The 24,165-nt window shown below is 34.1% G+C and overlaps 1 protein-coding gene across 17 annotated transcripts in view; it reads right to left on the bottom strand.

Moving 5' to 3' along the window:
• The window catches only part of LOC128867812 (transient receptor potential cation channel trpm), a 319,297-nt gene that overhangs the window by 45,565 nt on the left and 249,567 nt on the right, over window positions 1–24,165 (bottom strand). For all 17 annotated transcript variants that reach the window (XM_054109329.1, XM_054109326.1, XM_054109325.1 and 14 more), the window contains 3 exons: window positions 17,629–17,775; window positions 7,390–7,547; window positions 6,765–6,955 (listed from right to left, as the gene is read on the bottom strand). In XM_054109329.1, coding sequence (XP_053965304.1) covers window positions 6,765–6,955; window positions 7,390–7,547; window positions 17,629–17,775 — 496 coding nt within the window. The remainder of the gene's footprint in view (window positions 1–6,764; window positions 6,956–7,389; window positions 7,548–17,628; window positions 17,776–24,165) is intronic.

Genomic DNA, 24,165 nt, shown 5'->3' with positions numbered 1-24,165 from the left:
CCACAATGTTTTTCGGTCGGACAAATCAGTTTTATTTTGTTCACATTGCAATTGTTTGGTTTCTGCGAAAAAAATATTTCAAGTCAAACAGCACATTGATTCAGTGAAACACAATGATGCTCAAGAAAGAAAAAAACAAAATTGTGAACGTGAAATGAGCCAATTGTTAATATCAAATTATCAACAGAAACATGGGCCAAATCTTTCGGAATTCAATATGGATTTATGTAAAACTTTAATCGAAGCCAATATTCCATTAAATAAAGTGAATCATCCTAGTGTAGTACAATTCATGGAAAAATACACTTCACAATCAGTTCCAGATCAAAGTACACTTCGTCGTAATTATGTGCCCCATTTGTATGAAATATCGATTGAAAAATTGCGGTTAAAAGCTGATGGAAAACATATTTGGGTTACTCTGGATGAAACGACGGATATTGAAAAAAGATCAGTAGCGAATTTTGTTTTTAGCATATTGGATGATGAAAATGAGCGCGGAAAATCTTATTTGTTGAATGTTAAAGAATTAGACAAATGCAACGCTAACACGATCGCAACATTTTTTACTGAATCATTGTTACTTTTATGGCCTAAAGGTAAGTCTTTACTAAACTCTCGAAAAACGACTAAATTTTGAATTTTTTCTTTGCGTTTCTTTTGTATTGTGGAATTCAATATGAAAATGTTATGCTCGTTACTACCGATGCTGGTGCATATATGATTTCGGCAATGAAGTCTCTTCAAGTTTTATTCCCAAAAATCCTACATGTTACACGTTTTGCCCATGGATTGCATCGATTGGTAGAATTTATTCGTTCAGAGTTCCATGAAGTAAATTTGTTGATATGAAAAGTAAAGGCTACCTTCGTCAAAGTACATATTGCTATTTTTATCTATAGTTCAAATTCTTATATTGAAAAAACCATTAAATTCCCTCACAGTCAGTAACTCTACGACAGCTGTTTAAGCAAGCAAATCCGAACATTCCACTACCACCCGAACCAATTGTCACTAGATGGGGAACTTGGCGACAAACATGTGATTACTAAGCTGACAAATTTGACGCTGTAAAATCGGTTGTGGATTATTTGAACGATGCAGATTCGGAATGTATTCGAGATGCAAAAAATGTGTTTAGAGCGTTCAATATTCGAAAAGATTTGGCATTCATAAAAGCTAACTTCAAGTTCATCGCAGACAAGATCAAAATATTAGAATCGAAAGGACTTGAATTGAAAGAGTGTATAGAACTGTATGAAAAAGTTCATTCTATCTTCGGGACAATGACCGACGACCGTTTCTTGAAGAAGTTCGAAGAAGTGTTATCTGGGAATGTTGGATATAGTTATTTGCTTGAAATTAATGAAGTTTTGAATGGAGATTCACGAGCTAGTGCTTCAAATGAATATATAACAGCATTGACACCATGTGAAATAACATTTTTTATATTTCCTTCTCAACCTACAAGTCAATTTTAACTGAAAAACGGCGGTGTTTCTCGTTCGATAGTCTGAAACAAGATCTTGTTTTGACTTGCAACAATAAATTACTATAAGTATCTACCTAACTAAGATAAAAATGTTTACTAGCCCAGGAGAAAAAACTACCTTTTTTGCATTTTCGGTATTTTTTGAGAGATTTTCCAATATTACCTTGGGCTTTTTTTGCATTTTTTGTGCGTATTCCAAATGTTTCCATTAATTTTTCAATGCAAATTTTGGCCTTTTATTTTGCATGACTATCACAGCTCTACCGATCATTGATCATTGGAACACAGCTAATAGCATCATATTTCCGCGGTACGAGATAAATCGCTTTAAGCTTGAACATACAGAGTGAACGATATGAACGACCATAACTTTTTTGTGTGAAATTAGTTTTTATTGATTTCAAAGACAAAATTGTTCAAAAATGATTACAATTTTAAAATATATTCACTTTAGCTCGATATGACCACCTTTTGCCTTGACTATAGCCTTCAAACGGTCAAAAAATGAGTTGCATGCTGCACGAATGAGGTATTTTGGCCCATTCTCGTATAATCGCTTGCTTCAGCGCATCCATATTTTTTACCTTGCTTCACCTTGCTCTCCAAAATGGATCAGATGGAATAGTGTGGACGAAATGAAGTGTGGAACATGATTTTTTAACCATTCTTGGTTCACACGAGCTTTATGAGAAGGTGCCGAGTCCTGTTGGAACGTCTGTGGTCTACGACCGAAATGTTTGCGTGTCCACGACTCTAAAGCAGCTTCTAAAACATTTTCCCGATAATAAGTCGCATTCACTTTGACACCAGGCTCGATAAAAACGATTGGAGAGCGTCCATCAGCGGCCACTGCGGCCCAAACCATTACTTGCGATGGGAAATTGCTTCGGTTAAGTAAACACGATCGTTTTGAGTGTTTATGAACTGCTCAATTGGGAAATTTTTTTCATCAGAAAACACAATGTTAGGAAATTCGCCACGTTCGTGCAAGCGCAGCAACTCCTTTGCTCTTTCGCACCGAACTTTTTTTGCTGGGGTGAAAGATCGTGTGCTTTTTGGAACTTGTAAGCCTTGACCTTGAGCTCTTCCGTCCTGCGATATTTTCAGTTCTTTGGCCATTTTTCTTCCACTGCAACGTGGATTTCGTTCAAGTCGAGCCTTCACTTTCCGAACCATTTCTGGCGTTGTTGCAGTTTTTTTTTGTCCACCTCCATAGCGTTTTGCAACGCTACCAGTATCATTGTAACGTTTTATAGTGCGATACACAAACATTTTATTCGCTTTGGGGTGATTGAGCTCACGAACAATGGCAGAAAAAAAAAAAAAATTCAACAAAACTGAGACTCAAATGCTTTTGATGGCTTATAAATAATATATTGAACTGTCATTAGAACAGTTTTGACGTTGATGTCATGAGCTGTTTTACAGATACAAGCAGTGTGAAGTTGGTAACACTTCATTTCGTTCACCCTGTATATCTTTAAACATTGAAAACATGCTTCTGAAGTGAATGTCATGGCATTGTATAAAATTAAAATGAATTAAATATGCAAGCAAAATTGCGAAACGAAAAATGAACACATTTTTGGATAAGGTTGCCACCTTTATGTGACAACGAGTTTGACTGACACCAAAATAGATTTTGTGTATTTGAGACAAAGGCCCCACATACTTACGCCATGCCGGATGCATAAAAACTGGAAAATTTCTACTTTTGCGGTACGGCAAGTGCGTCGAAAATGGCAACTTTTAAAGAAGAACCATTTTTATCGATGGTGTTTTTGTTATATGAAATTAATTTCAGAAAATAAATGGAATTAAAATTAATTCAGTCAATTCAAATGCAACTTATCGTTTCGATAAAAGCTTGAAAGAGATGAGAAAAATCTACGTTTAAACAAGTTGTCTTGAAAAATAAATGAGCGTCCTGATCTCGAAGTTATGATCGCACCCAACCTCTACGACTACCATTAATTCTATTGAAATCTTCTTTCACTTCAATTATTATATACAAATTTCACAACCAACAAAAAACTGTTTAAAATATCGGTTTTTTTTGTTTATATGCGCCAATACTTTCATTGTGGTACCACAGTATGTTTTACGCATCTCATCAGTCAAAAGCGTTGCCGCAACGAACACAACGGAACTATTGTGACAAGTCTATTAATAAAAACTTTACGACATTGATCACCTATCCAAAAATGTAATTAAATATGGTAGTTAAATAATGTATTACAATGTGTTTATCAATCGAAAGCTTTAATTTAGACAAAAAAAAAGAGATTTAATGAAGTCAAAATTTTAATAGCATTGCCAACTGTTTATAATAATAAATAAACAAGTAAAAAACGTTTATACGAACTGTAAGCGAAAGTTGTTTAGGAATATACTTATATTATATTAATTCAGAAACATTTCTTGAGTAGAGTCGGCACATTTTAATAACTTTTTATTTTAATTACCCTAAATTACAAAATTATAATACAGTCGAACTTCTCTACAGTGAACTTCCATATAATGAAGCTCTCCTTATAATGAACTGGTTTCGAAGACACTGCTTTTTCGTTCTACTTTCGGTGTATTTTTGTCTCCTTATAATGAATTTCTATATAGTGAAGTTTTCTATATAATGAACAAATTTTACAGCTGGGAATTCAAGCGTCCTAAGTTTTTGTCTCCATATAGTGAATTTTTTCAAAAGTTTTCTGTTGCAAAAAATTACAGTTAGATGTGGACAAACTGTAATGAGGGGAATCCCAAAATTAAAACAGAAAAAGCTGAGCTATTACAGTTTTATTCAGTGATTGAAGTTAAAATGACGCATCGAAGCAGCATTTCGCTTGAAAAAAAGTTATTAATGATTAACAAAGTTAATGAAGGAAAGAAAAAAAAAAGATATTGCCAATGAATTCGGAGTTCTTCCCAGCACTTTATCAAATATTTTAAAAAATAAGGAAGTGGTTTTAAAAAATGCGGCGGATTTGGCAGTAAATACCAAACGCAAAAGACTTCGACCTTGTCATTTTGAGGATATTGACGAAGCAATGCTGAAATGGTTACTCGTTGCACGTGGTAAGAATCTCGCTTTATGTGGACCATTATTGAAGCAAAAGGCCAAAGATTTTGCGGAAGCACTAGGACACCACAAATTTGAGGCAAGTACAGGTTGGTTAGACAAGTTCAAAAGTCGGCATGGCGTTATTCAAAAGACATTATGTGGGGAAAGTGCTGACGCCAACATAGAAAACCGTGATGAATGGGTAACGAACGTCTTACCGAAATTAATTGAAAATTACAACATTAACGACATTTTTAATGCCGACGAGACTGCTTTGTTTTTCAAATGCTTGCCAACTAAAACACTGGCATTCAAAAATGAAAAATGCTTTGGTGGGAAGCAAAGCAAGGAGAGAATAACTGTCCTGGTGGGAAGCAATATGACTGGATCAGAAAAGCTAAAATTGCTGGTAATCGGAAAGGCCAAAAATCCGAGGTGCTTCAAGGGAATAAAATCTTTAGGTGTCGATTATGAGTTTAACAAAAAAGCATGGATGACCAGTGAGATTTTTACGAAATGGATTGTAAAACTCGACAAAAAATTTTGTGATCAAAACAAAAAGGTGTTGTTTTTTGTTGATAACTGCACTGCCCACCCTAAAGATGTAAGAGACAAGTTGAGAAACATTCATCTCGCTTATTTTCCTCCCAACATGACTTCGTTACTGCAACCAATGGACTAAGGCATTCTCTACAATATGAAACAACATTACAGAAAACGAATTTTAACGAATATATTGACTCAAGTGGATGAGGGAAATTCTGTTATGGCCATAGACTTGCTGCAAGCAGTTCGAAATCTTAGCAATGTATGGAATGTCTATGTTAAACCAGAAACAATTGCCAACTGTTTTAAAAAGGCTGGATTTTCAAAAGATGCTATGCAGATTCCATTTGAGCATTGGGCTGAAGAGGACCTTCTTTCAATATCAGATTTGGCTGCTTTACAGTCTTCATTTAAAAAAGTAGCAAATATCGAAGCTTCGTTTGATGACTACGTAAATGTTGATAATGGTGTGCAGACTTCGGACAACCCATCCGAAGAAGATATTCTCAACAGCATTTTTGAAAGTCGCGGAGTTCCAGCTGAACCTGGTAAGCATTTATCTTTTTATAGTCAAACAAAAATTTAATATGTAAATATTATTTCAGATAACGATGAACACGATTTGACCGTTGAAAAATTGGCAGAAACTGAGGAGGCATTACCTGAGTTGATACAAGCTGCTTCATCCATTAGCGTAATTAGAACCTTTGTGGAAATGAGGAGAGACGTGCCGATTAATGTTTTCAACTCTCTACATGATTTGGAAGCTTTTATTGAAAATGAAAAATGGAAGGCTGTAATTCAAACCAAACTCACTGATTATTTTAAATAAAATTACATAAAAAATCAATGTTTCTTTATAATGAAGTTTCTATATAGTGAAGTGATTTTCAGGTCCCGTGCGAATTCACTATATGGAAGTTCGACTGTATAATTATTTATAGTTAATTCTTTACTAGGAATATAAATAACGTAAAATCGGTTTCGAATGAAAGGTCAATTAAATTTCAAAGGTTGTAAATCCCAACTCGACAATAGCAAAATAGCTCCCCGATAAGAAGGAGTTATCGAGTAAAGTCAAAATAAACCGTTTGTGGATTTTCAAACCGTCATTTAAATTATAGTTCAAACAAACAAAAATTCCAATGCGATTGGCTTTTGCAATCACCTTCAATTAATGTCGACTAATATATTTGAAAATTCCAATTCGATTGGCTTTGCAATCACCTTCAATTAATGTCGACTAATATTTTGAGTTCCCCTGTTTAAAGTTGGACACAGATTGCTACTCATATAGAGAATTAGATGTTAGACTTTCTACATTTGTTGAGTCAGATAATCTCTATAAGGAAGCAATTTGAACTCGGTACGATTTGATAAATATTTTAAGTTATACTAAACGAAAATACCGAATATTTAATATGAAACTGATAAAAAAGCATGAGTTATTTCTGAGTTAATTTTTTTTTTAAATATCTTTCAAAATGAAACGTTTTCAAAACGTATGTTTTCCATTAATTATTTAGAAATATCAGTTTTCTGCTAAAAAATTGAAAACAAAATTATATATAAGTATATGTTATAGGAGAACATTAAAATATCACATTATTTTGAGACACCCTTTATACTTACGCTTGAGATAAACATTTATTTGCTTTCACTTACCCAAATACTTGTTGACGCCCAAAATATTTAGTATCCGCAGATACCAATAAATACTATCCACACAGTAAATCACACGCCCAATGTCCATAGTGTTTGGTCGAAAACGCAACGATAAACCGATCAGGAACAAAATAATAGCAGCTGCATCGCACGGATTCCACATATTCCAGGCCCACACCGCAAATTTATGGCTATGGTTGAGGCAGAGCAAAAACAAAATCGAAAAAAACCAAACATATTGAATAAAAGAGGGTCAATAAGTATGTGTAATTAAAGTACAAACAAGAAAAAACACTTGTGGCAAATGTAATATGAGGAGGATTTAATTCAGCGTAAAATAGCGTTAAAGCAGAGTACTAACGGTCAATGGTGTGTAAAAACTTACAGAGATAATGAAAATGAAAGTGAGATAAGGTTTGAAACGCAAAGTATAACATTGTAGCTAAAATGTTTATGCGCAAGGTGGCATAACGCCGGAAGAGGTGAAACATAATAATTTTTGCTTTGTTTTGTAAATACGTTTGAAGTCTATGAACGGGTAAGTTCAATAGGGCACCTACTTAAAAAAATAACATAAGCACTTACTTAGCAGTTTTCGCGTTGCGTGTATTACTATTTTACTTACGTTATAGCCACCGGCTCTGAGGAGATAATTTCACGTATTTTCTCAAAACCCAATGTTGCGATGTAAGCAATCGAATAGACTTCCTGCCAACGCGGTGTCGGCCCCATTTTCACTAGAACGGTGTAGGTGAACATGAATAGAAAAAACATGTAGGCAATCTAGGGAGAGAGAGGAATGAGAAGCAATAATTATATTTAATAAATGTTAATAACTGTGGAAAATGAGATAAGAAAAAGGAAATTAAACGCAAAATAATGTTAAACCTTCAGAGTGCGGGTATTCATTAAAATGTATTAGCACTAATTCCATAGAATAAGCAAAAATTGGGATTATTTCTACCAAAAAGTTCTTATAATAAGGAATATGCACAAATACTTAAACTCGAAAATCGTAAAAAATATTTAATTCAATTTCTAATTTAAAAAAATATTTAATACGCGGATATGCTCGAAAATCCAAAAAAGATTTAATTCAATATTTAATTGAAAAATTATTTAATCAACATAAAAATAAATAAATAATTGGCGCGTACACTTCTGTTAGGTGTTTGGCCGAGCTCCTCCTCCTATTTGTGGTGTGCGTCTTGATGTTGTTCCACAAAAAGAGGGACCTACAGTTTCAAGCCGACTCCGAACGGCAGATATTTTTATGAGGAACTTTTTCATGGCAGAAATACATTCGGAGGTTTGCCATTGCCTGCCGAGGGGCGACCGCTATTAGAAAAATGTTTTTATTAATTTTGCTTTCACCGAGATTCGAACCAACGACCTGTGAATTCCGAATGGTAATCACGCACCAACCCATTCGGCTACGACGCCGCCGTTTCCTGGGAAATTAATAAACCTTAATGGGATAGACTCACACTCCTAGTCTGTATGAATATAAGACTTCAAACTTTATTCCTAACTCACTCACTTAATAAAACGCCGCGCATTTGTTTTATGGAAAAATATAAAAAACCAACGGGATTTTATAGGAACTCCAAACTTGAATTGGATTGTAAATAATAGGACTATGAATAAGTTCGTGCGGTTTTTTTTCGAAATTTGAAACTTTATTGACGTAAAATGGTTACAAATTTAATATTCAAAATATTGTCCATCGCTTACTACTACTTTTTCCCATCTTTCTGGCAATTCACGGATTCCCTTTGTGAAAAATTCGGTCGGTTTTGCCGCAATCCACGAATCGATCCATTTTTTGACTTCATCGTAATTACGGAAGTGCTGGTCAGCCAGGCCATGTTGCATCGATCGGAAGAGATAGTAATCGGATGGCGCGAGGTCTGGACTATACAGCGGGTGGGGTAGGACATCCCATTTGAGCGTTTCTAAGTATGTTTTGACCACTTGTGCAACATGTGGCCGAGCATTGTCATGTTGCAAAATAACTTTGTCGTGTCTATCGGCGTATTGCGGCCGTTTTTCTCGCAGTGCTCGGCTCAAACGCATCAATTGTCGTCGGTAGACATCCCCCGTAATCGTTTCATTCGGTTTCAGTAGCTCATAATACACAACACCCAGCTGGTCCCACCAGATACACAGCATAACCTTCAGGCCATGAATATTCTGCGCCGACGTCGATGTTGAAGCATGGCCAGGGTATCCATACGTTGCCCGACGTTTTGGATTGTCGTAATGGACCCACTTTTCATCGCCAGTCACAATTCGATGCAAAAAACCCTTTCTTTTGTGCCGTTGAAGCAGTTGTTCGCATGCCATAAAACGGCGTTCAACGTCTCTTGGCTTCAATTCATACGGCACCCAATGGCCTACCTTTCGGATCATTCCCATGGCTTTTAAACGTTTGGAAATGGTTGATTGATCAACTCCCAAAGTTTTTGCAACCTCTTCTTGCGTTTGAGCCGGATCTTGATCGAGCAATTCCTCCAATTCGGTATCCATGAACTTTGGCGGCGCACCCTCGCGTTCTTCGTCTTCCAAGCCAAAATCACCACTTTTAAAGCGTGCAAACCACTTCTGGCACGTTCGCTCAGATAGAGCATGCTCACCATAAACTTCCACCAAGATACGATGACTTTCGGCTGCTTTTTTCTTCATATTAAAATAATGAAGAAGAATTCCCCGCAAAAACACATTATTTGGCACGAAATTCAACATTTTCAAGTGTGGTAAAAATATTGTTGTTTACGCTTCAAATAAAAAACTTATACTGACGTTTGTGCCTTACGACAGTAGCTCTCCAATGAATGTTTGGAAATGTGGATCGATGGAATAATAATCAAGTTACGCCATCTGTTGTAAAACCGCACGAACTTATAAATAGACCTATTATTAAACTGCATACCAAAAATTGTTCTATTAAAATTATTTGAAGCTGTCGAGTTGTGTGGAACAGTTTGTGGAATTTGTCTAATTTTTATATAAAGTTTGAAACTTGAATTTATATGGTTTTTGGTAAACAATGCGCTATGTTTTTATAAAAAAAAATTATGGAAATTCATAAGAAAAAACAAAATAGTCAAAACTGCTCAAAATGTTGATGTGAAACCGTTAGTGCTTTAGAGTTGCAGTTACAGAAAGTAAAAAAAATATTGTTGAATTATGAATATGCAGACGGGGTTGAAAAAAATTTTTAAAAGTTCACTCCCATATTCTTCTTCTTTATTACATTTTGGTTAATTGACCTCCGAGTTCCAAGCCATTATCCCAGTCTTGCGTAGCTCTTTATTTTCTCTTAACATCTGAGCTCTGGAGTCGTTTTCACATCATTGGATCGGTCTAATATGTATGAGGCTAAAATGTTAAACCAATCAACTAATGAGTTTGGCCAGCTTAAAAAATATAGCTTCGCTTTGGCAAATATGGTTTCGAGAAAAATCCGCTAACATTTTTGATATGGTATGTATGGGACTGAGTGAGCGGCCGCCGTAGCCGAATGTGTTGGGGCGTGATTACCGTTCGGCGTTATGGAAGACCCGATAGATACTATGACTATGATACATACTTTGAGTAGTTACAACTAGGAAGTTGACTACTTTTTCCTAAGAATTACTGTAGCGTCGACCAGGCAAAAATATACGCCGTAACAAAAACTACGATAAATATCTTCTCGGACAGCCAGGCGGCCATCAAATTTAAGCAACTAAGATCAAAAGTTCCTCAGAAATGCCTGGCAGCTCTAAATGATATTAGCACCGTCTTCAGGGCTAGTCTTATTTGGGTTCCGGGATATACAGATATTAAAGGAAATTGTAAGGCCGACAAGCTAGCCAGAAAGGGTACTAATCTTCCTCTGCTTGAAAACAAAGGCAATATTGGAATTCCTAAGGTATTTACGAATTAAGGATAACAAATAATATTCATCACGCAGCCACTAGGGCATGGAAAGAAGAAAATATGTGTTTAAAAGCAGACTAATTTGCCCACACATAGGTAAGAAAAGGTCAAGGGAATTGCTTAACCTCTCAAGAGAGTACATCTCGCAGATCGTGGTTTGTGACCATGAATACTGCAGAAGTTGTAGAGACGAGGAAGAGGAAGAAACAGTAGAAAACATCTCCTGTAATTGCCCAGACTTAAGAGAGTTGGCTACTTTAAGCCGACTGCCACAAAAACCTAACCTCACCATTCGGAATTCGGAGCACGTCGCACAGTGGTGCAAAACTGGAATTTACTATTCAAAACAGTCTACAGCACACATTTCTTGACCGATTTGCAATTTATTTTTTTTGAATTGCTCAGGATAAAATTGCTAACAACTCTGCGGATTTTTAAAATATTTTGCTAATATTGAAATATTTAAACAAATATATTTAAAAAACAAAACTTACAAAATCTTTTAAAAATTAATTATTTTTATGAAACTTGGTATCCGGGGGTTTTCTGGGTCGTTGATTACGAATATAATGTCAGATTTTTAAAATTCAAAATGGCGGATCCAATATGGCGGTCGAAATTTCTAAAACTTAATTATTTTTTATGAAACTTGTCATACGGGGGTTTTCAGGGTAGCTGATTACGAATCTGATATCATATTTGCAAAATTCAAAATGGCGGATCCAATATGGCGGAGAAATTTTTTAAAATTTTTTCGAATTTACTTAAAACTTGTAACTCGGGGGTTTTTGGGATCGTTGATTACAAATCCGATGTTAATATTCCTAAACTTGAAATGGTAGATCTGATACGGTGAAAAGTTGCAAAACAGGGTAAAGGCGAGAAGAAAAGATCTCGAGTCAGTAAAGGTGAGAGGAAAAGTTCTCCAGCCAGTAAAGGCAAGAGGAAAAGATCTCCAGCCAGTAAAGGCAAGGGGAAAAGATCTCCAGCCAGCAAAGGCAAGAGGAACAAATCTCCAGCCAGTAGAGGCGAGAGGAAAAGATCTCCAGCCAGTAAAGGCGTGAGGAAAAGATCTCCAGCTAGTAAAGACAAGAGGAAGAGATCTCCAGCCAGTAAAGGCGAGAGGAAAAGATCTCCAGCCAGTAAAGGCGAGAGGAAAAGATCTCCAGCTAGTAAAGGCAAGAGGAAGAGATCTCCAGCCAGTAAAGGCAAGAGGAAGAGATCTCCAGCCAATAAAGGCAAGGGGAAAAGATCTCCAGCCAGTAAAGGCAAGGGGAAAAGATCTCCAGCCAGTAAAGGCGAGAGACAAAGATCTCCAGCCAGTAAAGGCAAGAGGAAGAGATCTCCAGCCAATAAAGGCAAGAGGAAGAAATCTCCAGCCAGTAAAGGCAAGGGGAGAAGATCTCCAGCCAGTAAAGGCAAGAGGTCTAGTAATAGTCTAATAGTCTAGTAGATTTTAAAGACAAAGTTTTACATTCTCTTTGATTCAAATTGCTGTATAAGTTCTTCTATTTCGGGATCATTTGCTGCAGAATTGCTTCTCCATTCTTTTCTTAATGAGGCTATGTAAAGGTCTGAAGAAACTAAAAGTTTATGTACTAAATCTTCATTTGTTATGGTTCGTGACATTTTAGGAGTATTGAACTCCCTGAAACATTTGAAATCCTTATTTCTGGCTTCAGCAGCCTCTTCTGAATATTTCCCTATAGGTAGTAAAAATTTCTCTATTACTTTACCACCATGTATCAACACTTTATGAATAGAAGATGGCATATAGTACCAGGGATAGAGCTTTATGAACAACTCAGCTGTTTTGTAAGTATAGTCGTTAAAAAAGTCTGTTGGTACTTTTCTACTTCCACTTAACATTTTTAAAATTATACTGAATCTATATATTAACTCTTTATCTACTTTTGTTATTTCTGATGTTAACTCAATATCCTGAAAAAATGTACGCGCAGTGTTGCCATCATTAGAAGATCCAGAACCATGTGCTGGCTGATCTATTATAAGCCCCATTTTTTCTCTAAACTCTTTACAAATTTTTTGTTTAGTATTTCGAAGAAGCACTTTATGATCATCAGATCTTACACTCCACCGGCAAAAATCTAATCGATATGCTATATGCAAAATGCATTCCATCATTCTTATCCACATGTGCAATACAGAAAGGCCAAATTCAAAAAAACATTGGTTTTCTTCTTTGTTTGCGAGTCTGACTAAATTGTTCATTCGGATGTTTTTGCTCCACAAATATAGCAAGTTGCTTACAAAACTTACAAAATCTTTTAAAAATTAATTATTTTTATGAAACTTGGTATCCGGGGGTTTTCTGGGTCGCTGATTGCAAATATGATGTCAGATTGTCAAAATTCAAAATGGCGGATCCAATATGGCGGTCAAAATTTTCTTATAGTTAATTATTGTTTATGAAACTTGGTATCCGGGGGTTTTCGGGGTCGCTGATGACGAATCTGATATCATATTTACAAAATTCAAAATGGCGGATCCAATATGGCGGACAAACTTTTTTAAATCCAATCGAATTCGCTTGAAACTTGTTACCTGAGGGTTTTTGGGGTCGTTGATTACGAATATAATGTCAGATTTTTAAAATTCAAAATGGCGGATCCAATATGGCGGTCGAAATTTCTAAAACTTAATTATTTTTTATATTTATTAATTTTTTTTATGTTTCGTAATTGAAATGCGACTTAATAAATGAAAAACTAATATAAGTATCCTTGGATCGAGATAAATCAATTGACCTAGAAGAAAGTATATATTTTGCCAGTAGCTTGTAGAAAAAATGACAATATTATATATTTTATAACATTTAAAATTTCGTTTTTTCACTATGACTTCAAAAATTTTAAGTTTTCAGTGAATGGTCTATTAGAATAAATATTGCACATTGATAGTTTTGATTTTGGAAACATTTCAAATTTTTATTTTCACCATAACGTTTTTATGTTCATGAAATGAACATAATTTTTCACTAGTTTACACGTTATTACTCTATAAGCTTGCTAATAATAGATCGGAAATATTATTACGTAGGAACATAAAAGAAAAACTGGTTTAGTGTTAAAAAAGCAAGAATAAAGTTATCTAGCGAAAAAAGTCAATTTAAAAATTTTCTGTATTATCGACCGACAAAATAAAGTAGTGTCAGTTTCTCATAGATGGCGTGTTAAGCATTTAACATAACTTCTCTCACATACGAGTTCAATCTTATATATTATAAGTACAATAGCTTACCTGTTGAGACATTTTACAAAGATTTTAAAATTTGGTAAGTAATGTTGTCGGTCTGATTGTTTTATGATTATTGTAAATTGTAATCTATATATTATCTTAGATTTTTGAAAACTGTGCTTTTGTTTTAAAATTATTTGACATATTATTTATATTATTTTGTAAATGTCTGAAAAGCTACAATGGACTACTTCAAAGTATCAAAGGCAGTTCTTTGCAACTTTTTATTAGAAAATAAAAGTAATGATATACAAGATTTACTTGATCATTTGGAAGTTAAATTTGTTCTGGATTCGAAACAATTAGAAATTGTAAAAAATGATTTGACTAGGTCTTTTTTCAGCACATTAAAAAGAAATGGAAAGATTCTATGTACGTTAAAAGTAGTTTTGAAAAAAAATTTAAAAAATGGTTAGAAACTGATTTTATTGTGGATTTTACAAAAGCAAAAACAAAAACAGGTAGACAATGCACTGACAATTTTGAAAAAGCTTCTGCATCCACAAAAAGACGAAAATTAATAATGATTGAAGAGTCTTATACAGAATCAGAAATACAAGAATCATTTTTGCGAATATTGAGAAAAAGTGGAAGAAGTAAATTAGCAACAAAAATAGTCTTTTTAATGAAGGTAGAAAATACTGAAGATCAAAATGATAACACAGATTTTATTAAATTCTCGGCAGAAGAAGCGTTAGCTTTAATCGAAGACACAAAACTTTCAAAATATCAATACGAATCAATACAATTTCAGGCTAAGAAACGAAATGCAAATATTTTTCCAACATACCATCAAATTCTTGAAGCAAAAAAGAGTTGTTACCCTTCGAACATACTCATTACAGAATTAGGTGCAAGTATTGAATTACAGTCCCTAATAAATCATACTGTACTTCGACTTCTTAAGGATTCTAGTTTATCCCTTCCACCTTTTCAAGAATTAAATAAAACTTGCAATTTAGATTTCATTTTAAAATATGGATGCGATGGTTCTTCCGATCAAAGCATATATAAGCAAAAATTCAGTGAATCAAATGTCTCAGATGAATCAATATTTGCAGTGTCAATGGTACCTTTGTGCTTAAAAACAACTGATAATTCAAAAATTGTATGGCAAAATACTCATCCATCGTCACCAAAACGTTGCGTTCCAATTTCTTTTGAATTCGCGAAAGAAACAAAGGAAAGGACTCAGTCGAAAGTGGATGACATTAAAAATCAAATTAGAGAATTGCAACCAATAATAGTTGAAAAATCTGAAGGCACCTATATAGTTAAAGCAGACATGGCTCTAACTATGGTGGATGGTAAAGTTTGCCAAGCTTTAACAGATACACCTTCAGCAGCAACTTGCTATATTTGTGGAGCAAAAACATCCGAAATGAACAATTTAGTCAGACTCGCAAACAAAGAAGAAAACCAATGTTTTTTTGAATTTGGCCTTTCTGTATTGCACATGTGGATAAGAATGATGGAATGCATTTTGCATATAGCATATCGATTAGATTTTTGCCGGTGGAGTGTAAGATCTGATGATCATAAAGTGCTTCTTCGAAATACTAAACAAAAAATTTGTAAAGAGTTTAGAGAAAAAATGGGGCTTATAATAGATCAGCCAGCACATGGTTCTGGATCTTCTAATGATGGCAACACTGCGCGTACATTTTTTCAGGATATTGAGTTAACATCAGAAATAACAAAAGTAGATAAAGAGTTAATATATAGATTCAGTATAATTTTAAAATTGTTAAGTGGAAGTAGAAAAGTAATATACCAACAGACTTTTTTAACGACTATACTTACAAAACAGCTGAGTTGTTCATAAAGCTCTATCCCTGGTACTATATGCCATCTTCTATTCATAAAGTGTTGATACATGGTGGTAAAGTAATAGAGAAATTTTTACTACCTATAGGGAAATATTCAGAAGAGGCTGCTGAAGCCAGAAATAAGGATTTCAAACGTTTCAGGGAGTTCAATACTCGTAAAATGTCACGAACCATAACAAATGAAGACTTAATACATAAACTTTTAGTTTCTTCAGACCTTTACATAGCCTCATTAAGAAAAGAATGGAGAAGCAATTCTGCAGCAAATGATCCCGAAATAGAAGAACTTATACAGCAATTTGAATCAAAGAGAATGTAAAACTTTGTCTTTAAAATCTACTAGACTATTAGACTATTACTAGACCTCTTGCCTTTACTGGCTGGAGATTTCTTCCTCTTGCCTTTATTGGCTGGAGATCTTTGTCTCTCGCCTTTACTGGCTGGAGATCTTTTCCCCTTGCCTTTATTGGCTGGAGATCTCTTCCTCTTGCCTTTACTGGCTGGAGATCTTTGTCTCTCGCCTTTACTGGCTGGAGATCTCTTCCTCTTGTCTTTACTAGCTGGAGATCTTTTCCTCACGCCTTTACTGGCTGGAGATCTTTTCCTCTCGCCTCTACTGGCTGGAGATTTGTTCCTCTTGCCTTTGCTGGCTGGAGATCTTTTCCCCTTGCCTTTACTGGCTGGAGATCTTTTCCTCTTGCCTTTACTGGCTGGAGAACTTTTCCTCTCACCTTTACTGACTCGAGATCTTTTCTTCTCGCCTTTACCCTGTTTTGCAACTTTTCACCGTATCAGATCTACCATTTCAAGTTTAGGAATATTAACATCGGATTTGTAATCAACGATCCCAAAAACCCCCGAGTTACAAGTTTTAAGTAAATTCGAATAAATTTTAAAAAATTTCTCCGCCATATTGGATCCGCCATTTTGAATTTTGCAAATATGATGTCAGATTCGTAATCAGCTACCGTGAAAACCCCCGTATGTCAAGTTTCATAAAAAATAATTAAGTTTTAGAAATTTCGACCGCCATATTGGATCCGCCATTTTGAATTTTAAAAATCTGACATTATATTCGTAATCAACGACCCAGAAAACCCCCGGATACCAAGTTTCATAAAAATAATTAATTTTTAAAAGATTTTGTAAGTTTTGTTTTTTAAATATATTTGTTTAAATATTTCAATATTAGCAAAATATTTTAAAAATCCGCAACGACAGAGTTGTTAGCAATTTTATCCTGAGCAATTCAAAAAAAATAAATTGCAAATCGGTCAAGAAATGTGTGCTGTAGACTGTTTTGAATAGTAAATTCCAGTTTTGCACCACTGTGCGTCGGTTCGAATCTCGGTGAAATACCAAAATAAAGAAAACGTTTTTTCTACTAGCGGTCGCCCCTCGGCAGGCAATGGCAAACCTCCGAGTGTATTTCTGCCATCAAAGGCTCCTCATAAAAAATGTCTGCCGTTCGGAGTCAGCTTGAAACTGTAGATCCCTCCATTTGTGGAACAACATCAAGACACACGCTACAAATAGGAGGAGGAGCTCGGCCAAACACCCAAAATGCGTGTAAGAGCCAATTATATATATCTGTATCCGATTGTGATAAAATAGAATTATTTAGAAATTTGTTCCACATTAATATTTGAGTATGTTAGTTTTAAGGTATTAGCGCAACTTTTAAGCATAGAAGCAAACGAGTTTTTAAAAATTTCACAACTGCAGTGACTTAACCCTTTAATCAATAATAGTCACTAATAGTAGATAAACAAACAAAATGTAAACCAACCTCTTAACTCTAAACGTTTTTGTGTTTGTGTTTTGCGTCTTTTTCTTTCACGATTGATACTTACCGAATCTGCCCAGAATTTCGTGATAGGCGCTGTATAAAATTCATAGAATTTCTTCTTCAGTCGCAGCGGTTGGTGTTGTTTCAACTCATATTCGCCCAAATTAAAAATATCCCGAAACTGCGATGGATCGGAGTCAGTTAGTGAAACCTTTTGCAGTAGATTTGCGAAAAAATATAGAAAAATAAACAGCTATTAATTTCAGTTCGAAAATATAAAAAAAAAGCTTTTTCATAAACTAAACAAAAACTAATCATAAAAATTTTACACTTTTAAAATGAGTTAGTATGTGCTATTTACAGGGTACAGTGCAAAAACATTCCATTTTTCTGATTATTTAAATTTCATTATTATTATTTATTAAATAGTTCAAGGATTTTTTTACAAATAGCAATCAAAACAGAAACCATAAACAAGCTTTTCATTTATTTCATTGCAGATCAGTGAAAGTGAGTTTGTTTAGAATAATAATCCAAAAATGATGCGTAGCTTGGAAGGGGAGTGACAAATCAAAAACTACATAGTAACTATGTTTAGGTGTGTGTGTAGCAATTAAATGTGTGATTTTGCAGCCTTACTAAATGACTAAAACGCAACGCATGGAGGCCAGGTGAAAGTGCATACATACAAGTACATCTGTACATATGTCTGTGGATTATAAAATAACATAGCAATAGCATTAGGCGAGCTTGTTAGTGGTGGCATTAGTAAATGGAACAGGATTTTGAGGATTAATTAGCAGAATACGCACACGCAAGCAATGAATTTAATGGAATGCAAGTATGTATTATTTATTTGAAATTCTGATGTGATTTTCTTTTTTACGTTCCAAATGCAAATACTGGAAATCTAATTTATGTGTAAATCAACTAATTTGTAAATATCTGTGGCGGAAGATGTGAATATGAATGTGAAAATCGTGACTAGCATAAATTAAATTTAATACACTTTATGAAATGTTATATAGCTTCAGTAAACAGATGCAAATTTTTGTTTCAATATGTATGCTACCACAAATTACGCAATAGATATTTATGTAGCTATATGAGCAGTGATTTGCTATTTTTCCAGAAGTAGCATTGGTCTCAAGAGTGGGACGTTATACACAAACATAAAAATATTTAGCTTTAGTTCAAAGAAGACATATTTCAGCGCACAACTATATAACAAATTAATAAAAAGAAAGCAAAGTCGGCAATTTTGGCTCAAAAAAGTACTCGTATTGTGATCACATTAGCGGCTGAGACTTTTTTTAAATATAATATATTTTGCAATGTTTATGTATTCTTCTAAATCCATACAAATTGAATCTCTACTATGGTATCGAAACGATGTGTCCAGTATTGATGCTCTTATTTTATTGAATAGTCAAAAGTATACGTAGCAGACACGTTTTCTAAACTAAACTTTAAAATGACAGGTTACTTTAGTTTGGCTTTTTCGGTTCTTTCAAGTGCTCATTAAAATCGCGGGTCGATATACTGAAAAGTCCAGTCGATAAAAGCGAATATTTAGTCCGGCTTTTTAGCGTGTTTACAAACAGGACTCCTTCAAAGGAGTCTGTACCCGCGAAGTACATGCCGAGCTGTAAATAAATGGAAAGTAAAAACTATTACCCGAATTGAGAAGTCCGTACATTTGAAGTTCCAAATGTCACTTTACTTTTTAATCGTTTCTTATTTATCTAAACCGAATCGTGAAGGAAGAACTAACACGGGGATCAGCATCACATTCTTTGGCGAAGAGTTTAAGGAAAACTAATTACAACACAGAGGTAATATTTTTATAGAGAACATACTACAAAAAACAAAACAAACAAAAACAAAACGTATCAAAGCGCACAACGATACACGCTCAAAATTGAAATTGGAAAGTCAGCTGTCAACTTGATCACAGTAGTAGTACACATGAATGATATAAACAAGAAGAAGAAAATAAGAAGAAATAATTAAGTTAAAGAAGTTAATATACCTAATCAGATTGGTAAGAAAAAAACACAGTAAGCAAATGTTCAAGGGGCCCAGTTGTCAAAAGATAGAGTTTTCTAATTTCTTTTATTTTAGAAAGTAATAGTAAATACAATTCAGGTACACATCTCTACAGATTAGGAGGAAGCGCGTGTGGTTGAGAAAACGCCCTTAAATTTTGTAATTTGAAAAACTTCAAACTGCATTTTATCTCAAAATACGAGGTGTTGCTATGAAAGAAGACTGCCGCTGTAAAACTTTTCATTTTAATTTCATACATATTCACGTGCGGTATAAGCGAACGTAAATTTTGCGAAAATGGACAGTAAAAAGGACGAAATTCAATGATGTGAGTCAATTATGTTTTAAGTTATATATTAGTCCTTACCTAATCCAACTACTAAAAATAGCTATCGAATATTTTCAAGGATATTAAAGTTTAAAGTTTTAAAAAGACATTTGCATTGACCGCCAAGAAAAATTTTTTTTTTCAATTTCGGAGAATTTACGCTTTTATTTGATAGCCATATTTATATTCTACATTGCAATAAATGTTTTACATTTTTTTTTATAATTTATGGTTCTTTAAAAAAAAATTCTGACATCAGAGGGAGAACTAAAAACGCAGTTTTACTAAATATTAGTTTGGAGAAAAAGAAATCAATTATTTTCTCGGTAGATGGCTGTAATGATCAATATCTCGTAAAGTATCTATCAAACAATTCAAAATTTACGCTCGTTGTCTTGTTTGTTCCATTCACTTGTGAGTTACAGGGTGTTAACAATGGAAGTCAACAAAGAGAGAATTCTGTATGTTTTACAGTGTTTCTTTGATAGAGACGAAAATTCATTCAAAAATGTTTCTTTGATAGAGACGAAAATTCAAGCCAGGCCGCTGAAATTGTGAATGGTGCCGATACTGTAACAGCTAACATGCAATTTTGATTTCGTTGATTGTTCAGGAATTTTTGATGTTAAAGAAAATGTCAATAATGTCGAAAATATCCATAAAATCACAGAAATAATTGGAGCTCACCGGAATGTTAGTAGTCGTAGCATCGCCCAGGAGTTAAAGATGGACCATAAAATAGTTTTAAACCAAATTTTCCTCAAACTATTGTATTTCATATTTAAAATGATTTTGGTTTTTGTTGCACACTATTATCACCTATCCTCACCTTCTATCTATTCCTCTATTTTCTTCCATTTTTTCTTCTCTGAGTTTCTTACAATAATCTTTCAATACAGATTTCACCTAGGAAACAGATGGGGATCGCCAGACTTAACGAATAAACTTGGTTTGGCACTAGGATGTGGTGCTTGGCTGGAAACTTTTTAACAGAAAATGCGAAATGATCCTGAGCATTGGCGATTTCAGGTCGAGGTTTAGAAAGATCGTAAAATGTTAGCTGAGGATCGGATCTTTAGGAACATAATTTTTTACGATATTTTCAGTCCTCGGCTGAAAAGTAATGAAAAGTACGCAGTAGAGGACATTAAACTGAAAATTGTACTCCCTACGTATTCATAGCACTCATTGTCGTGTTCCGAATAAGCATTATATGTAGTACTGATCCTCAGTGCTTTGAGTCAGAAGGAATGAATATGAAAGTGAGTTGGATATATTTACTATGCTCCCTTTTTTAAAGTTAGTAATACTCAACGCAGCGACTGCTGTAGCCGAATAGGTGTATGTTATGCTTGATAACCATTCAGTAGTGCCCGAATTCGAAGCTTACCTAATAGAAACAAATTTTTCTCATAGTTATCGCCTTTCGGCAGTCAATGACCGAGACCTACTGAATGTTTTTTAGCCATGACAAGGCTTTTTAAAAAAAAACCATCTGCCATCCGGAAGCGACATAAAATTGGAGGTTCCTCTATTTGTGCAACAACAACAAGACACACAACAAATTACCTTTTGAGATGGTTTCTTTACACATTGAAAACTTTAAAGCCATTCGAAACCCGCTCTTTTTAAAACAATGGTTCTTCCGGAATTCCAAATTACCCAATTTTCAAATTAACTGATACCGAAGTACGCGATTTTCAAACCGCCATTATGAGCCTTGAAAAACTGTTTTGGTTTCAAAAATTATTCGACAGCACAAAATATATGAAATATGCAATTAGGTATGAATTTCACATTTTTAACTGCTATAAAATCGTTAAAACGGATATGGTGGTAACACGGAGAATTAAAAAATTATAGGTAAAAACGTTTGTAAAAGTTTTCTAACAAAAATACTCCTGAGCACACAAAATAAGTACACACAATAGAAATTGATTTAAAAAATAGATGCCTAACGAAATTAACTAATTTTTTATAGTTTTGCACTGTAACTGCACGAATGAAAGACGAAAACGGAGCCAAACCTCATTTCATGAAAATTAAAACTACTTTTTTGCCTTAACTTTCGAACTAATAAAACACTACAAAACTAAATTCGTACTTCATAGCAAGTTAAGCCTCAAATAAAAAGCACATAACAAGAAAATATTAATACATTAGGTGAAGTAAAAAGGTCTGAGAGTTTCACGCTAGATGTCTTTAGTGAGAGGTTCTCTCGACACATGTAAAGATTTGGTTGGATTATACTTCAAAAAAGTTCTCTGACAGTTTCTTGTTTGCTGAAACCAGATGTGCACTACAGCATTCCAAAATAAAGGCAAAATCGAAATGCGATGCATTACTCAGCACCACTGGGAGCAAGATGAAATGGCCAAGCAGGCGGCCAAAAGAAATTATGGATGTTGGCATAGGGACGTCAAAGATGAGCCACGCTCTGATAAGGCAATCTTCGAAACCGTTGATAAACTCACAAAAACCGGGATCAGCATGTGGGCTATTGCTCAGGAATTGAAGCTTATTCAGAAAATAGTTTGGACCATTTGTAAAAGAATAAATTTAACGTTAAAATAAAGCGAAAAAACGTTGAGAACTGTTTACTTCACCTTATATGTATATACTTATATGTGTTTGGATGCTTATGAGATGAGCATAGAATTAATTATATATGTATGTAACGCATTAAACTCTTAACGAATGCAGCAAGCCTCAAGCTCTTCTCTTCATATTGCTTCAAGAAAAGAAAATTCTAAAAGTTGCCAAAAAAGGAACTAACTTTAGAGAGTTCACCAAGAGCACCAGCAGTGAGATCGACCTGAAATTAACGGGTATAGATATTTTTTGTTTTGGTTTTTTTTCTACTTTTCCAAAATATTTCCGATCTACTTAAACTGTGAATAATGTGTTGTAATGGAATATTGCGGTATTTGAGAATATTGTCGAAAGGACGTAAACTATATAGTTAATAGGAATAGTTTAAGTAAAAATATATGTATGAAGTAATAAATTAATAAACAAATTTTGGTTGCTTGTGAAGTTCTGTTGTTGGCTTTGCAGGTGGATGATTTACATTACGAGTAGTAAACAAAAACAAATGTTGAGAGTGGCCAAAATTACAGAAAATGTTTGAGAGTTCCGAAAGTCAACCACCTACTTGGCGGATTGGCTGTGAATTAAACTATTTGAATGTTGTTGTTAAGAGTAAAAGTGAGTGAAGGATGTGGTGGGGTGTGAAGGTAGCCGCAGTATAATGTGGAGTCTCGTATAATTGGAGGTCACTACATTAATAATCCGTATGTGCGTTAATTTTTGTGATTCGTATATTGAGTAGAAAAATCTACTTTGCTATGAACATAATTTAAGAACTTTTTGTACTGGTTGCTTAAAATTACAATATTAAAAAAAAGTATTCTGTGATTTTAGTGAGAATTTTGATGACTGAAATTTTATACGCTGATTATGATAATGATTTGCTATCACCCGCTCCGTAAACCCATAAGTTTGCCAAGATGATGACTTTTCTTAAATATTTTAGAATTTTGCAAGAAAAAAATTTTAATGAACAAAAAGTTTTTTTTTTTTTGCAGGAAAGTGAAAACGCTTTTTGCTGTTATTTGTGTATATAGTGAGTATCAACGAAAACCGTACAGTTTTTTTTTTGTTTTTGCTTTATATTGCTTGGAAAGTTTACTTTTCTTGTCTGTTTGCGATAAATTTGCTAACTATCTTTCAAAAATCGTTTTTTTAGCAAATTTAAAAGAAATCGAAAAAATTGTACCACCTGTTTTTAGTTTTTTTTTTTTTTGGGACATACAGTTTTGTAAAAATCTAGTAAAATATTTGGCAAATTCAAGTTGCTACTATTAGTAGTTGAATAATTTTAATGCTTTTCTTCTTGTTATTGCGCATTCACACGCAAGGGTGTGAGGCTGTCAGCGAATAACATCATAGCATTTGCTGCTAATAGTAATAATTTGAAATTTACATTGCACGAAAATGTAATAAGGACAAAAGTTGCGTAGCCGAAAAAAATTAAAAATCTGATTCTCATTTTTGCATGAAATTTTTGTCAATTTTTTCCAGTTTTTTTTAAATATGATGCTATTATTTCTGTTGTTTTAGTTAAAAAGGATCTTTCAAGAGACGCGCATAGATGTTTAAAAAAAAACATATAAAAACTTAAATTATTTCTCTACTTTTACTCATACGGCTCTTATAAATTAT

The sequence above is a fragment of the Anastrepha ludens genome, chromosome 6, assembly GCF_028408465.1.
Source record: "Anastrepha ludens isolate Willacy chromosome 6, idAnaLude1.1, whole genome shotgun sequence".
NCBI lineage: Eukaryota > Metazoa > Arthropoda > Insecta > Diptera > Tephritidae > Anastrepha > Anastrepha ludens.
This window is presented reverse-complemented; position numbering and strand designations above follow the sequence as displayed.